The sequence below is a fragment of the Triturus cristatus genome, chromosome 4_1, assembly GCF_964204655.1.
Source record: "Triturus cristatus chromosome 4_1, aTriCri1.1, whole genome shotgun sequence".
Taxonomy (NCBI): Eukaryota; Metazoa; Chordata; class Amphibia; order Caudata; family Salamandridae; genus Triturus; species Triturus cristatus.
Genome location: NC_140585.1, coordinates 678,559,774 through 678,575,487, shown reverse-complemented (window position 1 = coordinate 678,575,487; position 15,714 = coordinate 678,559,774). Strand labels below are relative to the sequence as shown.

Sequence of the window (15,714 nt, the reverse complement as noted above, 5' to 3'; positions counted from 1 at the left end):
GAAAAAGATATGAAGAACCATCAAAGGTATTTTTGCTACTGCTGTACTTGAATAAGGAGGTGAAGAAAGTACTATTTAATCATAGACGGGGAGTTGATGTGGTTTATGGTGTAAAACCACCCAAAAACGTCCACTGAAATCCTTTCCATCTTTTGACTTCTTTTTTTAAAAGTTACTCTGCTATGTTTATTGCAGTTTTGGTATTTGTCTTGTACTCTCAGATTACTAAGTTGATGGGTTTGTGCTTCGGCATTTTGAAATCATTAAAAAGGTTTCTTCCACTTCTCCCAATCTCTGCAAGAGAAACTGTCACTCGTGCTCTGATAACCTCGCACTTGGACTATGCTAATGCCTTCCGGTGAAAGAGAGTGATTTTTAAGTCCCTGGTTAGGACACATGCAGACCGTTACAGGTTCTATGTCCCTTCCAGGAAACTTCGCTCTACTATGAAGCTTTTGGCCTACATTCCAAGGTTCCGTCTTAAAGGGGTAGGTGGCAGCTCCCTTGCATATATGGCAGCTGTGGCCTGGAACCAATTCCCACTGGACTTGCGTTGCATTCAGGATCCTAAGATCATTAGGAAGAGGTTGAAGACCTTCCTTTATATCTAGCCTGTAATTTATCTTCTGTTCTCTTCCCACTGGGCTCACACCAGGACACTCTTGAGTAGATGTGCGCGTTACAAATCCCATATAACACAACATTTTACTCAATGCCGTGAATATGTTACATTACCGTGGATACGTTTTGTGGAATTTTTTCTTTAAGGATTCATAAACTGAACGTAGAAGAAATTTTTTTAAGCAGCATGCTTGGCATAGGAAAACTTGCAACTGAACATAATTATTTTTAAGATAAGGAGCCTGACTAAAAACAAATAAATTCACAAACCTTTTCAAAGTCATCTTCTGTCATGGTTAAAAGCTGCCGTAATGAAACTTCACTGTCCTGTGCAATAAAAGAAATAACATTTGTAACAAGCATGTCAACAATGTAAAGTACTAAAATATGTCTAACACACTGTTGTGAGTAAACACTAACTAGAAAAGTATTTTATTCTTTGACACCTATAATTTAAGGTGGCAGATTATCCACTTGAAATGAAAAGTCTTGAAGAGCTGGCACAGCTATAAAACAAGTGCACAGAGTGCAGAAATACAATTGTTTTCCCAGAACAGCATTAAGTTGCAAAAGTAGATATTTTCGCAACTAACAAGAAAGTTAAGGCTTTTTATTACAAAGAGAATTTGGAATGCACAATAATTCCAATTTTCTATGCTAACAGTTCTGGCTATTACATTAAGAATTGATTAAATCCACCCAAAGCATTCACCAGCTTCTTCAGGGGCACTAGCCCCTTGATACTGTCCCTGCTCTCCTGCCTGTGGACCTTTTATTTTAGATCACGCTTCGAACTCAGCAGATGTCCTTTTTAGCCATGATGAGATAGGCTTGCAAAACAATATCCCTACCAGATTTGTAAATTTGACAATCTGTTTCTGCCCTTGGCAATATAACTACCAGGCACATTAGCAGGGTCAGTTATCACCTTCCTGTATCAGGTCTGCTGTGGTCTTCCATAAAGCAACACAGTGAAATACATTTTCTTGATGTGTATTGTGGAACAACTTACAATCCAAATCAGTCTTTTGGTTTCCTTAAAAAAAGAGGACGCAACCCCTCAACCAAACTTTGTGGCATGCTTGATCAAATGGGTGCCTCTCTCCAACAGTAATTGTTGCTAGGCGGGTTATCCTCGAGCTCCATCAGTTATTTTGGGGCTTTTCTGATATAGTTGAGCGATTCATAGTCAGTTCTATTACTATATTTCCAGGAGTTTTTGTGTTAAAATTGTGCGTAGTTAGGTTGATGATTTGATCACACAATTAAAAAGAAAAACAGTGTATAAGCATTGGTTGTAATGACCATTATTGCCAATAATGGTGATCAACATGTCTCTGGCTATCTTGTGATGCCCTAGTGGATCATAGGCTTTTTTCAGGACCTAGTTACCCCTCTAGCTAATCACCATCTATCCTGTCACTGTCCCGATTTAGTTGACAATGAAAAAAAGATGTGTGACCAGTTTGTCTGGTACTTGTCTCCTGTTATTCTCTATTTCCTGTTTAGGACCATAACCAGTTTATCCAGAATATACTACTTGCATTGATGTAAACGTTTGTAAAAACATAAAACCGAGCTACATTCTAAACTCTGTGTGAAGTTGCCACTTTTAGCAGAATAATTCGCATATCCATTTCTGTTCCCTGCTAGCAAAATGTTGCTCATTTCCTATGATTTGTAGCTGTTATATCACTGCCCAATTTAGGTCTTTAGCTGTATTATTTGGTCTGATATAACGTAATATAATATTAATAATACTAATAATTGGAATTATAACCCACAATTATAAACTGTTCTGTTTAATTTAGTGGGAGAAATGGAACCAGATTAAAAAGCACTCCCTATCTATACACAATTTTAAGAGAAAATAACTACCCCAGGAACATCATAATTGAATTGACTATTATAGTCACTCCACTATGGAAAGGGAGGCGGGGAGGACAACAAAAAACAACTGAAACAGCTCAAGAAATGCCCACCTACCAAAATTGTTACTGGTGAGTGGCAGCTTTATGGCTAAGCATGTGTTGGTGAGAGGTCCCGCCTAGATTTTTTTAAAGAAAATTCAAAGACCAGGGTTTTTCAGGTTATTTCAGAATAGCACAAGTACATGTTGTTGCATAAATGACTAGTGGGGGAAAAAGTAATTGTTCAGCTTTTAGTCTCCCAGTCGTCCTATTGGTAACTCCTGCCGCTATGGTCTTCACGTTACAACAAACAAATGGACGGAATGCTGACAATGCATACATTCTCCCCAAGTCAAGAGATCTGGGTTAAATCCATCGTTCTTTTGCCCACTACACCACCCCAGTTTAGACATGGCCATATGCAAATCAGTCTTGACCCTGTGCCTCATGGGAATAGTCCAGCCCGAACTGCCAAGCCATGTCTTCCCTGGACCGCAATCAAGCATCCTAGGACCGGTTTCCGGCTATCAGCCGTCATCAGCCAGGATAGCTTGACTCCAGTGGCGTAGTGAGCACGGGTCCGACGTCTGGGAATACCCATCCCACTTAGGGCGAAAAGCGTTACAACAAACAAATGATGGACGGAATGCTGACAATGCATACATTCTCCCCCAGTCAAGAGATCTGGGTTAAATCCATCGTTCTTTTGCCCACTACACCACCCCAGTTTAGACATGGCCATATGCAAATCAGTCTTGACCCTGTGCCTCATGGGAACAGTCCAGCCCGAACTGCCAAGCCATGTCTTCCCTGGACCGGAATCAAGCATCCTAGGACCGGTTTCTGGCTATCAGCCGTCATCAGCCAGGATCTTGACTCCAGTGGCGTAGTGAGCACGGGTCCCACGCCTGGGAATACCGATCCCACTTAAGGCGAAAAGCGTTACAACAAACAAATGATGGACGGAATGCTGACAATGCATACATTCTCCCCCAGTCAAGAGATCTGGGTTAAATCCATCGTTCTTTTGCCCACTACACCACCCCAGTTTAGACATGGCCATATGCAAATCAGTCTTGACCCTGTGCCTCATGGGAACAGTCCAGCCCGAACTGCCAGGCCAGGTCTTCCCTGGACCGGAATCAAGCATCCTAGGACCGGTTTCTGGCTATCAGCCGTCATCAGCCAGGATAGCTTGACTCCAGTGGCGTAGTGAGCACGGGTCCCACGTCTGGGAATACCCATCCCACTTAGGGCCAAAAGCGTTACAACAAACAAATGATGGACGGAATGCTGACAATGCATACATTCTCCCCCAGTCAAGAGATCTGGGTTAAATCCATCGTTCTTTTGCCCACTACACCACCCCAGTTTAGACATGGCCATATGCAAATCAGTCTTGACCCTGTGCCTCATGGGAACAGTCCAGCCCGAACTGCCAAGCCATGTCTTCCCTGGACCGGAATCAAGAATCCTAGGACCGGTTTCTGGCTATCAGCCGTCATCAGCCAGGATAGCTTGACTCCAGTGGCGTAGTGAGCACGGGTCCCACGTCTGGGAATACCCATCCCACTTAGGGCGAGAAGCGTTACAACAAACAAATGATGGACGGAATGCTGACAATGCATACATTCTCCCCCAGTCAAGAGATCTGGGTTAAATCCATCGTTCTTTTGCCCACTACACCACCCCAGTTTAGACATGGCCATATGCAAATCAGTCTTGACCCTGTGCCTCATGGGAACAGTCCAGCCCGAACTGCCAAGCCAGGTCTTCCCTGGACCGGAATCAAGCATCCTAGGACCGGTTTCTGGCTATCAGCCGTCATCAGCGAGGATAGCTTGACTCCAGTGGCGTAGTGAGCACGGGTCCCACGTCTGGGAATACCCATCCCACTTAGGGCAAAAAGCGTTACAACAAACAAATGATGGACGGAATGTTGACAAGGCATACATTCTCCCCCAGGTGTAGTGGGCAAAAGAACGATGGATTTAACCCAGATCTCTTGACTGGGGGAGAATGTATGCATTGTCAGCATTCCGTCCATCAATTGTTTGTTGTAACGCTTTTCGCCCTAAGTGGGATGGGTATTCCCAGACGTGGGACCCGTGCTCACTACGCCACTGGAGTCAAGCTATCCTGGCTGATGACGGCTGATAGCCAGAAACCGGTCCTAGGATACTTGATTCCGGTCCAGGGAAGACATGGCTTGGCAGTTCGGGCTGGACAGTTCCCATGAGGCACAGGGTCAAGACTGATTTGCATATGGCCATGTCTGAACTGGGGTGGTGTAGTGGGCAAAAGAACGATGGATTTAACCCAGATCTCTTGACTGGGGGAGAATGTATGCATTGTCAGCATTCCGTCCATCATTTGTTTGTTGTAACGCTATGGTCTTCACAGCCTAAAAGTATTTGAGTTAATATTTTCAGATGGCGACCAAAACATTTGTCAGAGGTTGTGGCATCAAATGTATGTATATATCACAAAAAGAGGGGGGGATCTAGGAGCTAAAAAGGTCCAGTGTCCATGCTCCCTAAATTCAATATCTAACACCAGGAGGACAAAGTTCCTATGGACGGGTGCACAGAGTCACCAAGCCCTAAAAAAGAGAAAAAAGAAGTTAAGCAGAGTGTGAAAATTTCCTAGATTAGAAACCCACCCAAGAAACTGGAAGACCACTCTTTGTCCTCTATTGCCCTCACACACCCCGAAGGGTGTCATGCTTCATCATCGGGCGGTTGCTCCTCGTAGGGCCGACGCTGCAATTCCCTACGGGCCCCACAAAGGGTCTCTTTGTCGGAGATCTTTTGAGGACCGCCGGATGGTGCATGTGGGTGTGTGGGGAGTGGGTTGTAGATGGAGGGTAAATGAAGTGCGTGCTAGATGATGTGAAAAATATGTAAAAAAAGGGTCATCATGCAGCAAATTTTATTAGATGTACCCTTAACAGGCTTTGGACTGCTGAGAAGATATGACCCCAGAAGCACACTATGCCCAGGGGTCATGAGTCATAGGTCAGTCATAGGTCAACATGTTTCGCGCTTCTTCCGCCTATAAGAGGTCGATGGCGGTTCGTCAGGACCAAATTGTTAAAATTAAGTGCACGTGAAGGTTGGTGAATCATAAAAAGATAATACCCTCAATACCGCTCTGGGCCACAAACTGTGTTCCTCGGTATGGTCACAGGTTAATGATGAAGAATAGGCTCCAGGTCAGTATCTAGGAAAACAAAAAAGAAACAGCAGTGGGGATGTCTATCAGTAAAACTTGATACAACATATGTGTGCCACAGTCGTGTGCACATCTTACCCATGTAAAAGCAGGCACTCAAATCCATAATATATATGTGTGTGTGGGCATCACAACCGTACATGGCATCTTACACAGTTCTTCACCTCACAGCACCCATATTGTAAGTGATAATTGAGTTCCTATCTGATGGGCTAGTGTGAGGGAATCTAACTTACAGTGTAGAACACTAACATCGGCAGCGAACCTCACCCGTAAAAATTACTACTCCGCACGGAGCAACCTTAGCTACTCGGGAGTCTTACCTAACTGGTCGGACACAGATACTCCTTCGGCTAGGCGCATGGACCACCCATACGTTACTGGGCTGAAACAATAAATGTGTACAAACGGAGTAAGATGCATATCATTGTTCTCAAGCTGTTAGGGTCGTAAATCCCCTCTACTCACAGATACTCACATTTCAGCCTAGATGGTCACGCCAGTGTACCTGCCCTATCCATGCGGCTGCCAGTAAAGGACTCCCCACGGCAAAATACGCCTCTTAAATAAGTAGCTAGAACTCGTGTGTGGGTAGTTCCCTTATCCGGGCTAAAAGCTTGACTGCGCATGCGTGAGGCATCTATGGTTGTGGGCGTGCGTGTATCAAAGATACTATACTACTCTGCCCCAATCAGAATGATTTTTCAGATCATGTCTACTAATACAGTTCAACACATCAGGCGTATCAAAATATTAAGCGTGGCCTCCAACTTCCTTGCAAAACTGTTTACCAAATTTAAGCCAGGGGAATACATCAGACCAGGTCAATTTAAGACAATCCTTTCAAATCAGACGGTTAAAACCAGTACATTCACAGGTCCATACTTTATGCCACAGTAAATAGGCTGGATTTTAATCAAGTCGGATAAATACACAGTCCCAAATTCCAAGTGACAAACAAAAGAGGAACAACTATGTGGAACCGACAAGGGGTTGCTTAAAAGGGTGTTCCCTGGAGCTGAGAGGTGTTACGGTAACCCCAGACTGCCGCCCCATATAGGACTACTAAAACACATTTAGTGATTTATATGGTTAGCATTTCCCTGATCTGTTTATTGCCAAGCTTAGCGGAGAGATTAAGCTGCGCTGAAATGGTTTTATTAAATTACATTTTCCTAATGTTTAAGGCTTGGGTCCATGCGCCGTGGTCATCACATAAGATGCCCAACTATCAAAGTCAGGGCAAAACTTAATTTTGCGTTGTTAATCATAATGTCGAGGCACCTACTTATTTGCCTACCGCACTTCGTTACAAAGGTTGCCCCTATATAAACCATCAGACCAAGGTCGGACATGAAGGTAACAAAAACGTCAAAAAGCAGCAGCAGGTCAGCGGGGTTTGAGACATGAGCACAGCATCATCAGCATAAAGTAAACCGGGAATGGGTCTATGACTAATTTGTGAAAGGTCCCTGCAGGTATTTATTAGGGCAGACAACTATTGATGTACAATTTAAATAGAAAGGGTGCAAGAATACAGCCCTGCCTGACACCTCTCTCAAGGTCAAAGGTGCTATTGCATTCACCCCGGCCTTAAACGTATCGCAGTCTTACACCCACCCCTTACCCCCAAGTAAGTTTCTCTGATGAAGGCTATGATCAATGGATCCACCATGAGCTCAAGTAGGGTTACCCACAGTTTGCTATGAAGGACACAGTTGAATGAGTCGACAGGTCAACAAAGGCTAAAACCAGGTGGCCCTTCTTCATGGGAGTATATTTACCAATAGACATGTTAAGATTTAACCCCCTGCTCAATGGTCCCAAGGCCCTTACGAAAACCATACTGTATGTCAGAATTTATGTCGTTGGCTTTGGCCCACTCTTATAGACGATTCAACAAAATTCTCCATGTAACTTTCACCAGGGACTCTAGTAGTGAAATGGTGCAATAGCAAGCGGGATTAGCGCAATCCCCTTTCTTAAAAATTGGTACTATCACCGCCTTCAACCAAGTGTGCAGAAAACCGAAGCGGCAACAAGCCCCTAATACCCTGGCTAAGACTGGACCCCCTAAGGGATGCAATCCAGGACGGGGGCTTTACCGCCCTTGCTCCCTGCTATTGCTGTATTGATCTTGTCCATGGAAAAATATAGATTACTAAAATCTGAAGTCAGGCCATCTAAGCAAGAAGGGTCAGGCCCCTAAGTCAACTGCTTGGGGATGGAGTAAATCATAGATAAATGGGCAACCCAATCGGTGTCATTGAAAGCTGCTACCAGTTCTGAGGTACAAGCCTCCTTTAAGTGGGTGCCCCGGAACAAGCTGGCTTTGATCAAGGATTCCCAGACCATAGTGTTTAATTCCTTCTTCCTCTTTTTTAGTGCTAGTTTATATTCTGATCTATGCCTTCTCACTTCAAAGGGCTGCCTTAAGACAATTATAGGTTTTAGTGCAAGTACCATGAAACCATTCTGGCCTATCATTTTTAGACAACGGCAAAGTTCTAGGTAATGCATCTTATATCCCACAGGAGATGTTTAAAAATGGGGCCTTAGTGGCAGCATTGTTAGAAGAGGTATTCAGACATGCATCCAAGGCTTAACGGTGGGTGGTGACTAGGTTTAGAAGGAATTCACCAGAGACCAACGCAGAGAAGAAGCATTAAATGATAATACAGAGTTGTCAGAGATATGTTCGACATAACTAGCCTTCCGGTCAAACTCTAGCCTAACATTTATACTCTAGGGATAGTTATCGCTCATGAGGATGGTATGGGTCGTAAAGTTAACAAAGTAAACATCCAGATTATGAGAGCAAAGAATATATCAATAACAGTAGTGCAACCGCCACCTATAAAATGGGATTAAAAGGAGTAGTGTTAGAACACAGTTCATTTAAAAATGCAAGGTCAAATTTTAACATTATATGTTTTAATTTTGACCTATAATCACAGTACAAAAAACTGATTTTGTCGTTATTCGGATCTACCATACTACAAACCGTTTCAGTTGGAAAAGCACATAAGTGAATGTTTAAATTACCACTACACATTATAAAACAGCATAGTTTTTCTAGTTAATGCTCAAGTTGGGATAGGGCATTAATAATTTCAGATGGAGATGCAGGATTATAAAAATTAACAATAATAAGGTTCAGCTTGGGTGCAAGTTCGTAAACAATAATTAAATAGTACAGCAAAGACCATTCTCTACTCGTGCTGAAAGGCAATACATTTGAGACAACGGTAGGCAACCCCCCCTTGTATCTACCACCTTCTAAAGGTATGCTAGGTGGATGGAAAGTCTTAAACCCAACAATGTGGATAGGCTCCAGTGCCGGAGTATTTTGAAAGCAAAGAAACCAACATTTCCTATCAAAGCCAATCCAGGTTGGAAGGCAAACCTTTGAGTGTAAACCTGCTATATTCCAGACCAGGAAATTATGTAGATGAGAGGACTCAGTGGTCGCAGAGGAAAACCGAGGGAATCCAGGAACGAGGCCGGCCACCATAGTTGTGGGGGGCAGGAGGATGTAGACTGGGGTGACTCGTGAGAACATCTATGCTAGGTGAGGAAGTCTCGCGGCCCGAAAGCATATTGCAAGGGCAAGATGGGACTTCTCTGGCCAGAAAGAAAGTCAGATGATTCAGTCTAACTCAGCCAGCAGAGAAAAAGTATTTTGGATAGTAATCGAAAGGTAAAAATCGGGTAACTGAATCAAATCCAGGCCAGAAGATGGGTGAGGCCCATTCCCCAAATCAGAGTGCGATAAAAGTACCCCAAAGGGAGATTGATAACTTCATGTAGGGTGGAAATAGAGAACTAGACCTATGCAGAACTGCACCAGGCAAGGGGATTTAAAAGACATAACAACACAGTCGCCTGGAAGGAATTTAACTCCTCTTCTGATCAAATTAAACATTCGGACCACTTTTAAGTCTTCAAAAAGGGCTTTAGTGAAGCCCGTTTTGCTACCCACGTTCCCTAAGACCACAACAAAGGGCATAGCTTTGGGTGGGAGGTCCAAAATTGTCGGGGGACCCCCAGGCAGGGTCAGATTGGGATCACAATTTGGCCCTGGCACCGACGTAAAAGTGGCCCACATTCGCAGGGCGTGGCCCACATTCACAGGCTTGCCCTTTCATAAAACGCCATTTGGTTACTCTTAGAGGTCTAATTTGTAGAGAAATATTTTGTAAATTAAGCCTTTTAAAGCTTACAAAGCCAGTAACATTGGTAAAGACTAGGAGCACTGCTGTTCTGAAAACTGAATACTGACTTGCAGTCTTAACGCCCTGCACAATTTAATTAGATACTCAATCCCAACCAGCTATGTCCTTGACTCTGATCATCACATAAATCATAAATCTATTACAAAGTCAAGGGGAAAGGGTAAGACTGGAATCTCTGAGAATAGAACATGTAATAACAAAAGTAAGAATTGACAAACGAGGAAAAGGCAGTCTGGGGTGTAAAAAAATGCGGAAAAAATGTATCCGTACAATCTAGTAGTAAATTTGTTCCACAGCCAACAGTTGATACCCATATACAAAAAAAAAAAACGCTTTGTTCATATCTGTTGCTGCCTTTAAGTCTGGGCCATGGGGAGACGAAGGATTACTGAATCAAGCGTTCATGTAGCAATGCACTTCTTTTTGCAACTAAGTCAATAATGTCATTGGTTTTCAACTAAGACAGCATATTCCATTCAACTCACATGAGCATAAAGGCTTCAAGGTTTTCCTGACCAATTTGGTTTCTTAGGCGGGTTTTCATGCAGTTCAGTTTAGAAAAACGTCTCTCACAGGCTACTTGTGAACAGGATAAGGTCAAGACATATTTGCATGTACAATACAAATGATGATAGGCACTGCTGAAAAGAAGGTATTTTTTCAAGCTAGAGTAACAACAGACAGCACAGCAAGTATTGCACTTTGTTGGCCCAGCCTCAGGTTCTTAGTCAAATTCTTTTACTTGCAGTGATTTGTCTTCATTAGTCTGGTCTTCTCGGTCATACTCTTCAGGTAGTGTCCTTTTTAAATTTGAACATTTAGTACCAAAATCTTGAAGTTCTTCCTGCAAGGTCTGCACAGTTGTGAAGCTATCTATGTTTTGCAAAACGGAGCAAAGTCACACAAGAGCATTACCTGGGAGACTCTCATTGAAGTTCTTTGAGTCCAGGCAGGCTATATCTGCTGCCAAAGTTAAGTGTGTCTTGAAATAAGTGGTCAGACTTTGAGTAACCATGTCCATTACTGTACTATGCACCCCAATACGAAATCAATCTTTGGCTAGGGTTATAGGCTCATCCTTTGTGCTCATCCCAGGCATCTTTTTAAATGACACTCTCCCTTCAGTAAGTGTCATTTCTACTTCTTGGTCACAGTTCCTTTCTTCTAAACCTTTGTTGGGCCACTCTGAAAATGTTGTGGCAGCAGAGTACACAGCATCAAATTTGCGGGAATCTGTGGCAAAGAGTTTTATAGTGTCTGACACCATTTTCTGTGATTGCAGGATATCCATTCCACTTGTTTGGAGAAACTTAGACAGTGGTGTGGTTGAAGCAAAAATGCGAAGATACAATTGGGCTGTTAGGACTGTTTGAAATTTACATAGCCCGTCAGCAAATTGTAAGGCTTGGCAGCATACATTTGGAATAAATCTAAGATTGTCAGATGAAATATTATGAAGGACTTTGACCACATCAATAAACATAGCATTGGCAGGGGTATTGAAAGAGCCAAAACCTTTGAGAGCAGCACCTTTTGCCCACCACCTTGTTTCTCCAATTATCTGGCCTGTCCGACCATCCTTTGCCAGCTCACGCCACACATCCATCCTTTTATATGACTCCCGGAGAAAGAGTTTAGAAGTCCAAAGAGAGGTGGACGCTTTAGATGTTTGGTCACATCAATAAGTACAAGGTTTAACACATGTGCATAACACCAGACATGTATGTGACTTGGAGGTTCTTTGCTTAGCCAAGGACTGAGTCCATTGAACTGGTCTTGCATGTTGGAAGCACCAGCAGTTGAATTTCCACTGCACTCAGCTATGTCAAGACCATTTTGTTGAATTGCAGTTTGTACCAACTCGAACAATCCTTTTCCAGTTGACAAAGTGCACTTTCTGACTGCTATTAGGCGCTCATATACAGTGTCTGTGACATATCGGATGATAATGGAACACTGGTCAGTAATACTTATATCTTGAGTGGAGTCTATTTGGATTGAGTACATACCTGCGTCTTTTATCTCTTTAGTAATGTGTCTTTTTATCAGTTTGGAAATTGTTTCTATTACTTAGCCAATTGTGGTCTTTGACATGAATGTCACAGACACACCACAGCCACCTTTCTGTTTTGCTTTGGAAGTGAGAGACTCAATGTGTTGTTTTTTAGAGGTTGGTCATATTTTGACAGAAGAAAGTTCACCAGAAACCACCACCGGAAAGTTCACCAGCACCACCACATTGATACCAGCAGGCCACCCTGCTGGTATCAATGTGGCCCTTGGTCACAACACAGACCAAATGTTGTGGCTCCTGGGAAAATGTTTGTGAGCAACTATGTTCAAGCCTATATCATAACATAATACAATCTGGAATAATGCTCCAAAAGAACAAGTTACTTACCTTCGGTAACGATGTATCTGTAAGAAACATCAGTTAGTTAGATTCCTCACGTTAGAATATCCCCAGGCGTCAGACTGGATCCGGAAGATTTTTGTAGCAATACCCCTTGCGCGTCGCTCGGAGTCGTCTGCGGCACCGCGTCCTTCGTTGGCGTCGTGCGCCGTAATGACGTCGGAGTACTTAGACGCCGCCCTCGCGCGCTGACGTCAGTTCTTGTACATAGCTTTCCGCGCCAGGAACGCAGAGCCATGCAAGAGACCGACACTGGTGCCAAAAAATCTAGGGCCCTGAAAAGGATAGCCTTAACCCTAGATGTCAGTTCGCAGAACGGGGAGGATGGGTGGGTCGGTGAGGAATCTAACTAACTAATGTTTCTTACAGATACATCGTTACCGAAGGTAAGTAACATCTGAAAGAAACAGGTTAGTTAGATTCCTCACCTTAGAATAGATACCCAAGCAATACCAACCCCGGTGGTGGGTCTGCGAACCAAGATCACACCAGAAAGTCCTGGAGGACAGAACGGCCAAAGAAGCCATCCCTCCGGACTTGGCTGTCTAGGCAATAATGCCTGGCAAACGTGTGCAGCGAAGCCCACGTCGCCGCCTGACAGATGTCCTGCAAAGGGACTCCCCGTCCCAAAGCAGTAGTAGCCGGTGTGGCCCGAGTAGAATGGGCTCGCAGCCCAACAGGAGGGTCCTTTTTTGCCAAGGAATAACAGGTTTTTATACACAAAACAACCCACCGGGAGATGGTCCGTTTGTGCACACCTTTTCCCTTCTTAGCACCCACGTAGCCAACGAAAAGCTGGTCGTCCACCGGGAACTGTTTCGTGCGGTCCAAATAAAAAGAGAGCGCACGTTTTGGGTCCAGACGGTGGAGCCGCTCTTCCTCTTTGGAAGGATGCGGAGGTAGAAAGAAGGTGGGCAAGGTGACAGATTGCCCAAGATTAAAGGGGGTCACCACTTTCGGGATAAAGGAAGGACGAGGCCGAAGGACAACCTTGTCCGGATGAACAGATAGAAAAGGAGGCTTGGACGATAGAGCCTGGAGCTCACTCACCCGTCTAGCCGAGGTGATGGCTACCAGGAAAGCAGTCTTAAGAGTTAGAAGACAAAGAGGACAATTGTGATGAGGCTCAAAGGGAGCGCACATCAGGAATGTTAAGACAAGATTCAAGTCCCACTGAGGCATTACGAAAGGGACAGGAGGGAACGTGTGAGTAATGCCTTTAAGAAAGCGTGAAACTATAGGGGACTTGAAAAGAGAGGGCTGATCAGGAAGCCGTAAGAAGGCAGAGATGGCAGCAAGATAACCTTTCAAGGTGCCCAAGGCAGAGCCCTGCTGGGCCAAAGAAAGAAGAAAGAGGAGAACCTCAGAAAGAGGGGCGGAAAGGGGATCCACAGCCTTTGCTGTGCACCATGCCACAAACTTGTTCCACCGGCAGGCGTATACCGTCTTTGTGGAGGGACGCCTGGCTGCCAGAATGATATCACAGACTTCAGGAGCAAGTCAAATGGCATTAACTGTCGCCGCTCAATCTCCACGCATGGAGGTGGAGGCTGGACAGGTTCGGGTGGAGGACCGTACCCTGCTGCTGCGACAGAAGATCCTCCCGAAGGGGAGACGTATCGGTGGATCGGTCAACATACTGAGTAGCTCGGGATACCAGTACCTTCGTGCCCAATCTGGAGCCACCAAGATGACTTGGGCCAGGTCGCGCCTGATCTTCTTCAGCACTCTGGGCAGAAGTGGTATAGGCGGAAAGGCGTACAACAGACCGCAACTCCACTCGCGACGAAAAGCGTCGCCGAGCGAGTGCCGCCTTGGAAATTCCAACGCGCAGAACTGCTGACATTGCGCGTTCTCGTCGGTGGCGAATAGATCTAACCAAGGCTCTCCCCACTGCTGAAAGAGACCTTGCGCCACCTCGGAGTTCAGACGCCATTCGTGATCCATCATGCACCGGCGGCTGAGTTCGTCTGCTCTGGCGTTCAGAGAGCCCGCCAGATGTTGAACCACCAGGGTGATGCCCTGGTGTTCCAGCCATGTCCAGAGGCGCAGAGCCTCCTGACAAAGGGTCCACGACCCCACCCCGCCCTGTTTGTTGCAATACCACATGGCAGTGGTGTTGTCCGTGAACACCTGCACGACACTTTCCCGGACAGAGGGAAGGAAGGCTTTCAGTGCAAGTCGGATCGCTCTTACCAACAAGTTGATGTCGAGGCGAGACTCCGCCGGAGACCAGAGGCCTCTGATCTCCGCCTCTCCCATATGGCCACCCCATCCCAGGAGGGACGCATCCGTCACTACGACATGCTCCGGTAGGGGTAGGGAGAGGCTCTTGCCCGTGACCCAATCGCGGTCCGTGAGCCACCACTGCAACTGCTGTGCAGTGCCCTCCGAGATCAAGACATGGTCGGACAGGTTGCCGTGATGCTGGGCCCACTGAAACTTTAGGTCCCACTGCAGAGCCCGCATGCGCCGCCTGGCGTGATGCACTAGTAGGATGCAGGAGGCCATCAGCCCCAGAAGCCGCAACACTAGCCTGACCGAAACCCAGGATAGAGGCCGAAAGATGAGAATCAGGGCCTGTATATCCCGGACCCACTGTTCCGGTGGATGAACCCGGAACTGCGCCGAATGGAGAACTGCTCCGATGAAGAGGAGCTTCTGAGAGGGGCTCAGGTGTGACTTCGGCACGTTGATGGAAAACCCCAGCAAATGCAGGAGATCCGCCGTAGTCTGGAGGTGGGAGACGACTGCCTGGGGCGAGCCCGCCTTCAACAACCAGTCGTCGAGATAGGGGAAGACTGGAACCCCTGATCTGCGCAGATGAGCTGCGACCACCGCCATCTCTTTCGTGAACACCCGAGGGGCACTGGTAAGGCCGAAGGGGAGCACGGTGAACTGAAAGTGCTCCTGACCCACCGTGAACCGCAGGTAACGCCGGTGGGCCGGCAGGACGGGGATGTGGAAATATGCGTCCTGCAAGTCCAAAGCTACCATCCAGTCTCCAGGGTCTAGGGCAGCTAGAACCTGAGCCAAAGTCAACATTTTGAACCGTTCCTTCCGGAGGACGGCATTGACGTTCCTGAGGTCCAAGATAGGGCGTAGGCCCCCTTTGCCCTTCTTGGGAACCAGAAAGTAATGGGAATAACAACCACGACCTACTTCTGGGCTCGGGACGCGCTCGACGGTCTCTTTGGTCAAGAGGGCCGAAACTTCCTCTTGCAGAAGATTCAAATGATCCTCCGAGATACGGTGGTGCTGCGGTGGCATGGCTGGAGGGGTCGTCTTGAAGGGGAGGGAG

General features: G+C 45.7%; 1 protein-coding gene across 3 annotated transcripts in view; it reads right to left on the bottom strand.

Annotated features, from left to right (window-relative positions):
* Positions 1 to 15,714, bottom strand: part of ASZ1 (ankyrin repeat, SAM and basic leucine zipper domain containing 1) — a 1,654,265-nt gene that overhangs the window by 459,619 nt on the left and 1,178,932 nt on the right. For all 3 annotated transcript variants that reach the window (XR_014981315.1, XM_085653129.1, XM_085653130.1), the window contains exon 9: positions 892 to 948. Coding sequence is in view for 2 of the 3 variants with exons in the window: in XM_085653129.1 (XP_085509255.1) it covers positions 892 to 948 (57 nt within the window). In the remaining variant the exon portion in view is untranslated. The remainder of the gene's footprint in view (positions 1 to 891; positions 949 to 15,714) is intronic.